The 10,741-nt window shown below is 36.2% G+C and overlaps 2 protein-coding genes across 7 annotated transcripts in view; both read right to left on the reverse strand.

Moving 5' to 3' along the window:
- Nucleotides 1–3,050, reverse strand: part of LOC307006874 (protein Wnt-2b-A-like) — a 29,582-nt gene extending 26,532 nt beyond the window's left edge. Inside the window, exon 1 of one of the 2 annotated variants that reach the window (XM_079628323.1) lies at nucleotides 2,929–3,024. Coding sequence is in view for 1 of the 2 variants with exons in the window: in XM_079628321.1 (XP_079484447.1) it covers nucleotides 2,929–2,943 (15 nt within the window). In the remaining variant the exon portion in view is untranslated. Of the gene's footprint in view, nucleotides 1–2,928 lie in introns of both variants that reach the window. The other variant, XM_079628321.1, reaches the window with a different exon arrangement.
- Nucleotides 3,051–3,781: 731 nt separating this feature from the next.
- Nucleotides 3,782–10,741, reverse strand: part of phc2b (polyhomeotic homolog 2b) — a 32,048-nt gene continuing 25,088 nt past the window's right edge. For all 5 annotated transcript variants that reach the window (XM_079629545.1, XM_079629543.1, XM_079629547.1 and 2 more), the window contains 6 exons: nucleotides 8,101–8,309; nucleotides 7,357–7,489; nucleotides 6,918–7,038; nucleotides 6,617–6,743; nucleotides 6,202–6,478; nucleotides 3,782–4,888 (listed from right to left, as the gene is read on the reverse strand). In XM_079629545.1, coding sequence (XP_079485671.1) covers nucleotides 4,734–4,888; nucleotides 6,202–6,478; nucleotides 6,617–6,743; nucleotides 6,918–7,038; nucleotides 7,357–7,489; nucleotides 8,101–8,309 — 1,022 coding nt within the window. In that variant the 3' untranslated portion in view covers nucleotides 3,782–4,733. The remainder of the gene's footprint in view (nucleotides 4,889–6,201; nucleotides 6,479–6,616; nucleotides 6,744–6,917; nucleotides 7,039–7,356; nucleotides 7,490–8,100; nucleotides 8,310–10,741) is intronic.

Consider the following 10,741-nt stretch of genomic DNA (forward strand, 5'->3'; position numbering starts at 1 on the left):
GAAGAAAGTACACGGATACTTTTTTGGGATTTCTAGACGTTGTATTTTATTCATATATTTATTTCAGTTATATTTTTGTTAATCTTGATTTCTCTCAACTTGTGTGCATTTTCTGGGCAAGACGAGTGAACTGCGGTGCTAATAGAGTCTCACAAAGGCGGACGTCATGAAGTCGTGCAAAGAAGACCAACCGCCATGGTCAAGACTTTCCTTAAATAATATTCAATTTCAGTTTTCTGTCAATTTTTGACAATTTTCACTAAACCTATCATATACCCCCAGAACACTTGGAAGATACGGCACGTGTCGCATGTGATCATTCTGTGATACTTTTGCAGTTTTTTTTTTTTACAGCTTTATGTTGATCGTTATTCACTGCCATTATATGGATGAGCGTGTTTTTTAAATTCTCCTTTAGTGCTCCATAAAAGAAAGAAGAGCATACGGCATTAGAGCAACACCAGTGTGAGTAAAATGATGACTTAAATTTCATTTTAGGGTGAACTATCCCTTTAACAGGCTTTCCCGAAAACATAATGGCAATAGATCAGAGCTGTGATCTCCGAAAAAAAATCCCATTCCCATGTTGTGTTTCTTTCTGTGCAGTTCACAGGAAAATAAAAAAGTAAGTAATTTTTTTCCATTTTATTCGTATGAGTCAAAGCATCTTTCATACATCAAAGCTAAAGCAGCATTCCATGACTTTTCTATTGATAGACAGCTAGTGAAAGAGACTTGTTGTTGGTAGGGTAAGATTGACTGAAATTCCTTCCTGAGCCCTCACTTCTAAATACTCAGTAATTGCGCATGGACAACCTTGAAAGCATCGAATTTCACTTTCCCATATAGCTTTTGCGCACCATAAATGCTTTGACCCTGCGCTGCAAGCCTCAGCTGAAATAATCTTATGAAACTGAATCTAGATTTCTTCGCTCTGACCCCACTTTGCTTTTAATGGTGCTTCATGTTGAGATTTGTGTGGTTAGCCAAAGTTTCCACATCATGAAGTCACGATCCAGGAGTCTCTGAGTGTTACATAATATGCTCGTAGACGGAAGACGTCCAGCTACTGTGCTCCAGCTGAAACTTGGAAGCTTGACTTCCACGTCAGAGCTCCCATTAAAATCACATTACTGTACTTTGCAGTGCATTGAAATTCTCCCTTTCATCTGTGTTGTGCAACCTTTAGTCAAACTTGTCCTTGTAAATAGCAGTCAGGTTCCTTTTGATGTGTTGTGCACTGATGGGAACCGCGTACTAGATCTGAGGTCATGAGTATGCAAGACAGCTTTCATGGTTTGCGGTTTACCCGTTCAAACAGCGCTAATTTGAAGCGCTTCAACGCAAAGCCATACTTTATATACACGCTAATTTCACAACTTCACTTTGCCTTTTATAAAACCAAAGGAAATTTAAATAATGCATTAAACTAAACAGTCGTAGATCAAGTGTGAAAAATACGTGTAGACTTCATAATAGACTCACTTGCTTTTTTAGCCAATATCTCTTTACTTAAACTTGTGATTCAGCATGAATCATTATGTGGACGTGATTAAAAGTTGATAATAAGACAGTCTCAGAACCTTTCTTTTATGTGCACTTGGGGATTATCCGATAGTGTTCTTCATGGTTGACTAATTTGGCATTTCCTCTTTAATGGTGCCCATGCCTCTCTGAATTAAAGGGTGCTACAGCATTCAACATCAGCCCAAATGCTTCTTAAATTACCCAGCATTTTTCCCCCGGAGCTAGACTGAAGCAGTCAGTGTTTGAGTCCAAGCTCACCCGACATGTCAGAGGGTAATTAATTTAATCCTCAAGCTGCTTGTGAGCTACAAAACAGATGGCCCAATGTCAACTGCCTGTTGATGTGATCAGCTGTACAGACTGCATAAAGTGTAATATTATTAACTGTTAAAACATTTAAGTAATTTTAGTTCACAATATTACTGTACAAACAGCATTTCGAAAATATAGCCTACAACAATTAATTTTAAATAGTTTTATTAAATTAATTTGCTTAAATTAATTTTAGCATATACTATATTGAACATTTATTAAAAATATATTGTTTACCTTTATACTATAGGCCACTGTAAACATTTCAAAGTTCGGTAATGCTTTAGTTTAGGGTCCAATTCTCACTGTTAATTAGTTGCTTATTAGCATGCATATTATTAGGATATTGGCTGTTTATTAGTACTTATAAAGCACATATTAATGCCTTATTCTGCATGACCATAATATTCTACTTCCCTTAATCCTGTTCCTGAACTTAACAACTACCTTACTAACTTTTAAGCAGTAATTATGAGTTAATTGAGGCAAAAGTCGTAGTTGTTAGTTAGTTAATAGTGAGAATTGGACCCTAAACTAAAGTGTGACCCAAAGTTCCTCTTTTTAGTCGACATTCTTTGACGTTATGCCTCCGAAACCTGTGTAGCCTACCGCCTATCTAGAATGCAGTTTAGGGCATCATATGTGCGTGCAGCATTTCTGGATTCATTTCTGATGCCCAAAAATGATGCCTATTGATGGACAAAAATGCTGCCTAGGTAGACAGTTCACTACGTTTTGAGACACAGCCTTTAACAAATATGCATATCTGACAAGCAAAAATCAGTTAGGAAAAAAATAAATCAGTTTACAGTTTACTTTGAAAACCGATGTTTCGACTATTTGAATCTTTTTTTTTTTTCCGTGTACAGCTGCTCATATAACAAACCCCAAACTACTTTTGCGTTTTTAAAACTGTTGCTGTCAGAACTGTCGGCTATTTGAAACTGTAATCAGCATTAACTATTCATACAATCTGTATCCTGTCTTTGTAAAAAAAAATACTTTCTGTTCCTCTCGTGCTCATTTTATTCTACTTACTTTCTTTCTTTATAAATATTAAGTTATATGTTATAAAGAGGACATTCTCACCGTTGTGGGTGCCATGCCAGGTTTGATCAGCTTCCAATATCGCTCATCGAGCACCGTTGTTGAAGATCGGCTTCACCGAAGAAGTTCATCTGCTGTGAAAGAACGCAAACGGACATCTTAAACAGCCAATCAGATCGAAGTGTTTAGGCACAAAGGGCCAATGAGAAACGAGACGCAGAGACGGGAGGCGGGACTTAGCGTGAAAAGTTTATAAAATGGGATTCTTTGTGCAGCTTTGAGAGACTAGCTGAAAGTAATCTTCGGTCCTTAATTCCCAACATGACATACTTAAAACAGTTTCTGTGGGGGGAAAAATAAAGTTTTTATAGTATCAGGGTCGAGTTAGCTAGGCGACCACTATAAAAGTCATTTTAAATACTGAAAAAATGTAGACGGGATAGTTTGACGGAATACATGTGTGCCACCTAGTGGTGTTTTATTGTAATTCTAAGCAATCAGAGTAGCCCCACACTCATAGCAGTTTAAAATGGGATAAATATCATTAACAAAATCTTAAACTGTGTGGCATTTTATTCACAGACACGGCTTAAGCCTAGTCCCAGACTAAAATGTATGTTTGAGCTGTTTGAACTGAAAGCAAGTTGCACTGACATATCTTAAAATGTCTCAAGATACACATGTACAGTAGATTTGTTCTAAGGCACGTTTATGAAAGCTACTTAAATGCCCTTACTGAACTAAAGCCCAATCCTAGCTTAATCTAAGCCTTGTTTGTGAACCCAGGCCTAAATGTTTTAGATGTGACTTAATTGGGTATTTTGTTATCTAATCAATGTGATGAAAAATTAAGTGTGGAATAAATAAATGAATGAATAAAGCTGTGCAAGCAGTTGGGGTGAAAAACAAGAAATTAAACAAGTTTCTTCCTTAAAAATGTTATATTACAAATTTCATTCATCTGATAAATACAGGCATTTCACAAAGCATTGTACTAAAAAAAAAACACAACCCATCATCACAATCATTTCTATCAACATACAATAACAAATTTGGGCACAGTTAAAACCAAACATAGTGTCATTCCCAATATCCAAGACAAATACAATTTAATGTGCATCTCAAAACCAGAGTGTACAGACACACATTGAATAAGGCGCTGTTGACAGGATTTGTTCAAACTGGATCCCTTCCTTTAGGTTGTATTGGTTTTTAGGTTCAACGTTGGATATTCTGTACTGTGCTTCTGTTATTCAAGTCTTCTCAAAGTAAAGGTGAAAGTGAAATAGCACCAGTTTGTTGTGATTCAACTCTGTTACAAATACTCACACACAAAGGTAAGAATAATTTACTTAAACATATTTATACTGTACAAAAGCATCTGGCATGTACAATAAGACAAAATCATACCTGAAAACAACAAATGTACATTCCAGAGATATCTGGGGCAAAATGTGGAAATGTGAAACCACATGGTAGTTTTAGTTCTGTTTGGACAGCAGTGTTGTTGTACGTACATTATCCAAAGATTTTTCTGATCACCGGCACAACTAGTTAAGTCGAGTGATCTGCGAGTCCCAGTCAGAATTGAATTCCAAATCACTGATTCATAATGCCTTTCATTTGGTTTAAGTCACTATTTGTGCCGATCTTCATAGGTAGTCGGGTCATTTTCTGTTCCAGCTGAATTTACTTCAGTTCTTCTCTTGAGGAGGTGCAATTTTTAGTTTTTAGTTATTAATTATTTGTTTTAAAAAATGTAGTGCAGTTTGGGATGCTGTAGTCACTAGGTCAAGTTTAAGTGACATCTGAGGACACATACTCATACACTTACTGCCTTTTTAAGGCTAGGAATCTTTCAGCATGTTTATGCGAGCGAAGATCTTGAGGGCGGGTCCTAATTTAATATTCATGGCACTCATTAGGTGGTCTTCTTTCAGTAGCAGCATGGCCTGTCCATCAATCTCCTGAGCACGAAACTCATCCGCAATCTCCCGGCAACCTAATTGTGGAGTCACACAAAAATTGCATCATTAAATCGCATATTTGTAAATAAATATATTGCTGTAGAAATTTCAACTTTCAACATAGTTTTGCTTTTATCAACTTTGCCATCATTATATAATATTTGATGGCAAAAGATCATATCAAATGTGTGTGCATGTATGCATTTATACGATACTGTTATTAAGTTTAGGGTCTGTAAGATTTTGTAATGTTTTTAAAAGAAGTCTTATGCATCATGATTTTATAAATATTACAATTTAAAATATAACTTTTCTATTTTAATATATTTTAAAATGTAATTTATTCCTGTGACGGCAAAGCTGAATTTTCAACAGCCAGTCTTCAGTGTCACATGGTCCTTCAGAAATCATTCTTATATGATGATTTGGTGTTCATGAATCATTTCATATTATTATCAATGTTGAAAACAGTTGTGCTGCTTAATATTTTTGGGGACATTTTATTTTTTTAGGATTCTTTGATGGACAGAAAGTTCAAAAGAACCGCAGTTGTTTGAAAAAGTATATTTTCTTTTTGTAACCATGTAAGTGTCTTTACGGTCCCTTTTGATAGCCCGGGAGTCGGGACACACCAAGCCGGCGTCAAAGAAATAAGGCATCGACTGTTGTCGCCTCTCGTCGGCCGCATCTCGACCAAAAAGCAGCACATGAACACACCAAAAGGACTAAAGGCGACTGTCAACTAGCAAATGCGTCCTGCGCCTGCGTGCAAGTAAATATCCATCTATATCACCAGGTATCAAGCAGGTATCTATTTTCATCATTAAAAAGGCAAACCGAGACAAGGGCTGTGTCCGAAATCGCCCCCTATACCCTAAAGTTTCAGGGGACAGCATGCAGACAGTGGTGTCCGAAACCATAGTGGATGTTATTGAGGACACTCATTCAATCCCACAATGCACTGCAATAACAAGTGTACAACCAATGTACGCTCAATGGCTAGAGAAAACCCATAATGCACTGTGAGAGTGGCGCGTCGAATGAATTACAGAATCTTCGCTTTTATTCTCTCTCACCATCGGACTAACGGCGATTCAACATGCTGAATCGGCCTCCCAAAAAAAGATCCTACTACAGCCACCAGTGCAGAGCACACTGAAAAAACCTGACCGACGCTCAAAAACGGCCCACTTGGGGTGGCCCGGCCTTAATGCATACTTGCTGAATAAACGTATTAATTGCTTCTTTTTTTTTATCGTACCGACCCCAAACATTTAAACTGTGTGTGTGTGTGTGTGTGTGTGTGTATATATATATATATATATGAATATGATAAAAAGCCACATACCTGGTAAAGAGCGGATGAACTCAAACACCTCTTGCACATTCCATTTGGTGGGGTCGCATGGTAGGAAGTGCTGACTGAGGAGAGGAAGCTCTTCTAGATCATTACCAGAGACCCCACCCTGAGAAACGATTGGGCCAGAACTGGCTGCAGAGAGCGGGGAAGTTGCCTCCTCATAACTGGAGATATCCGAACAGGGGCTGGACTCTCCTTGACTAGGCTGAGATTGGAGGGGTGAGGATATAGATTCTCCCTGAGATTGCTGAGATACAGAGAGCCGCTGGAGGAATCAAGAATAAAACAAGAGGCGATATGCATGAACTAAAATGAGGGAGTAACAAAGATAGGATGATTTACTTTAATATATTAATACAAAAGCATTGTGGACAGGCACAACTGGATTATAGTAGCCGTTCACCTGCTTTTTGGCCTCCCTGCCTCTGGGACTATGAGACCTCCTCCTTCTCCACTGATTTATCTGATTGGTTGTTTTAGTTCTGTCGGGGTGGAACAGACCAACTCTCTTCGTGCAACTAACACTGTACCTGATTAAGAGTGTTGTACGTTAGCATACAGATACAACTACTGCACATCACAACAATATATTATTAGTTCTCATTTTGGGAGCAGCTATATCTCATAAGTTCCTAAAATGAACCCATACAGCTTTAAGAATGCATTTCTACATATTTTCACTAAAAATGTTTTGAATCTCTAACCTTTTCGCACAGACCATGGAACAGAAGCGTTTTGAACGTTTGAACTTGTAGGCAAAATCAACCCATCCACAGAGCTCACATGTGAGCTTCGGCTCCTCTGATTCCTCCTGAATTATTGTGTCTGATGAAAAATGATAAAGTATTAATCTACAGTTTATTTATGACTAGCTGAAACAATTTTTGTTGTTTGTAATCTTTGGAACAGTGCAAAGCTTATATTGTTGCCGCACCTTTATTGCACAGTTTCAATCGTGGTGTTCACAAACAGGAAATTCCAACCAGCTTTCATCACTAATGCATTAATGACACTCCTTTGTTCATAACAGTGCATGTTTTTAATCTTTCAAAACTTTACCCTGTCACTTCAAAAGATCACGCATCTTAGAAAAATAGCCGTGGGATGCAGGATGTTTGAATCTACTGAGTGAAATGTGTGTACCTTGTTGTCCAACCTCCTCCATGTCTGAGTTGGTGGCACTGAGGGAATTGCTGCTGGCTGTTTTCTCTGGATCTGAGGGAAGCTGTGTGTCTGGTTTCTTGGGGCTGTCGGCCTGCACTGGAGGTCTCTCCACCTGACAATACAGTATTCAAAAGTGACGATGTCATGGTGATTACTGTAACTCTGTAGACACTGACAACTGAACTAAACTTGTTTATACAGTTTAGTTTGATGTTGTAAAATCAGGGCAATTCACTAACATACAAAGAAATACATGATGCTGAAAATAAATAAGTCATTTAATAATAAATAAATAACTGAATAAATAATAATAATACAATAATTTTTTATTAGTTTGTATAAACAATTTATACAATTGACTGAATTAATAATAATAACAATACTAGTATTATTATTGTTGTATTAAAATGTATGAATAAAATAATGAAGATAATAATATCGTAATAGTATTATTATGAATAATAATACAATTCTTATTAATAAATTCATTTGCAGTTTTTATTTCTTGTTTTATTATTGTTGTTGTATAAAAAAATTATGAATAGTAATAATGATAATAAAATTGTTGATACCTTGCATTGCATTACTATTAGTGCTGTCAAATAATTACATCTAGCTACCATAAAGGTTTGTGTGTGTGTGTGTGTACACGTGTACACATATATATATAATTATTATTTATTTATTGTATTTAAAAACTATTGTTTTTTTATCACAACTCACAGGGAATGGTTCAGCGCCCTCCTGGATAACAAATCCCTCGATGACATGCGTAAGGACGTGTGGCTTCACTATGGCTTGAGGTGGCTTGTTCTCGCCGTTTTGTGCCACACTTCCTGTCACAGCTGCCGGAGGGGGCTCGTTTGAGGCTGGCGAGGTCATGGTCGATGTCACCGGTGCTCCCGTGAGGTCCCGGGCCGTCTCCACAGAGCCTGGCGGCAAAGAAACAAAGCATCAACTCATCACCATAGCAACCACAACAACATCAGCAGCACAAATATCAGCGGCTGCCAGTGTTGGAAAAGCCCGGAAAAGACAGCTGCCGGAAATAAAATACAAAGAGTGAGCTTATAAAGTAGCTTACGAACGTTTAAGGAACAGTTAAGCCAAACATTGATGGAAAATAATATATCTTAAACCAGTCTAAGCTGGTTTAAGGTGTTTATGATGATGTCTTTGGTTGTATGCGTTTTATGTCTTTTATGAAACACAAAGGGAGATCTTCAGTAATATATACAAAAAAAGCAACTATATGAATAATTGAATATTTTAATGAAGATATCACTACCAGTCAAGTGAAGAAGAAAAAAAAACTACAAGTCAAGTGACACTCGATCACTTGCCAATGGCAATTGATGTCAAAGATGTCCAACTAGAGCAGCACAATGGTGTGGTGGCTTCTCTGGTCCTCCCTGAAATTGGGTCTCCATTAGGACCCCAAGCGATTCAATTGGCTCAAATTACTTTTAATGGGTACTCTCTTTAGCACCTGATTACAATTCCTAAAAAATTATGCTATTATATATTTTAATGACCATTAATGTCTATGTCAGTTAGCTTATGTAACTTACTAGTATAGCATACAGATACCCAAATTAGCCTGATAGCTTAGTTTATACGTATTTGCACTTGCCCTACATGGCAATCATCTTTAATGTAATTACGTTTTAAATTACGTTAAATGTCCAAATATTTTAGTTAAAAAAATAATACAACTACAACCAATTACTCATTTAATACTAATAGGCTAGTAGTGTTATGCTAATTAACAGTTAATCAAGTAAAATAAACTTTAATTTTGTTTTATTATGCACTATATAGTAACCTATACATATTTTACATTTATATCGTTCGTAGTAATCATTAACTGATAGTTGTTGGAGACCCGATTTCGAGGAGCAAGCGATTTGTCATAACAAGCGCCATTTTTTTTCATTTTAACGCAACTTCCGAGATGGGTCTGTCTGCGGACTGCAAGAGAGGGGCGTAACAGGAAGTGGGCGTAACTTGAAGTGGGCGTAACTTGAAGTTGTCCAAATCACACAGAACCACGCGATATGTCAAACTAAAAAAAAACGAGATGTTGTCGTCAACGGTAATAATCATATACTGTCTATGGTAATAATAGATTCCTGAGATAACCGTGTAAATCGACGTGTATAAGTAGCTAATATTGCTGCCTTTAACATTGCAGCAAGGGCAGAGCAAAGCGTTTGGAACTTTGAGCTTGTCAATCTGTCTCGCTGAGTGTCACACAGATGCAGGTCATTCTACAGAAACGTCCATTTCTATCGCAAGATGTCTTAAAATTAATATATTTTTCTAACGTTTAAACTTACACCACATTATTAGATTACCATTTGACTTTATGAATACACATAAATGACAGCTTAATGATTTTTTATATTTTTTGTGTATTTATTTAAAGACCGCATATACAAAAAATTTTGTCACTGGTGTTAGCCTACTTATTTGGCAATAGCCTATTAACGTTTTTTTTATTTTTTTTTGTGATTTTAAAAAGTGTATCAAGTTTTAAAAAATTATATTTCATTTATAATTGCTTTTTGAACTTTATTATTCACAAAACATAAAGCAGAACGACTGTTAATATTAAAATGTATGCATTTGGCAGACGAAAAGTGTGCTTGAATGAGGTTAGTTCATTTGCGCAACCATGTATTTGCTATAACGATAACATATTTGAACACCAGTTAAAATCAAGTAATGAAGCAATCCTTTAAATCTTAACTTTTGAGTGTAGCAGAATTAAATGGATGTAAAATAAATAAGATTAAAAATAATTTTACAATATGTAATTTTACAAATAACATATTGTTTTGTTTTAAACTGTAAAGAAATTGTAACCCTAAAGTGTCTTTTAAGTGTAATATTTCTGTAAAGGCTAGGGGCAGAAAAAATTATATTTCCATAGAATGACCCAGTAGTAGATTGCCCTGGAGTGGTCGCTTTCCATTTAATATTATATTATAATAATTATAATGTAAATGCATGGGTAAGATGTCACCTAATAGATGTACATGCATAGAGGTCGCATAATTTATTGTTTTCTATATCAGTTTACGACTGTTTCCTCTTTATTTTTTTGTGCAGCTGTGGTGCTTTTGAGGTGACAATTCTTCATTTGTCCTTTAACCCTCATTGTGTTGCCTTTCAATTAAAATATTTTGTTATGGGTGTGCTTGTTGTTCATTTGTCTCAAAAGTATCATACGATTTGTTTGTCAGCGGCGCATTTAGCTGTTCATTAGTAGCTAGCCTACTGTTGATATCAGTCAACATTTTTTATCATCAGCAAATCAGGAATACAATAAGACATCAAAAGATGTTTAAAATTATTTATT

Source organism: Phoxinus phoxinus (genome assembly GCF_949152265.1).
Source record: "Phoxinus phoxinus genome assembly, chromosome: 11".
NCBI classification, from domain to species: Eukaryota; Metazoa; Chordata; class Actinopteri; order Cypriniformes; family Leuciscidae; genus Phoxinus; species Phoxinus phoxinus.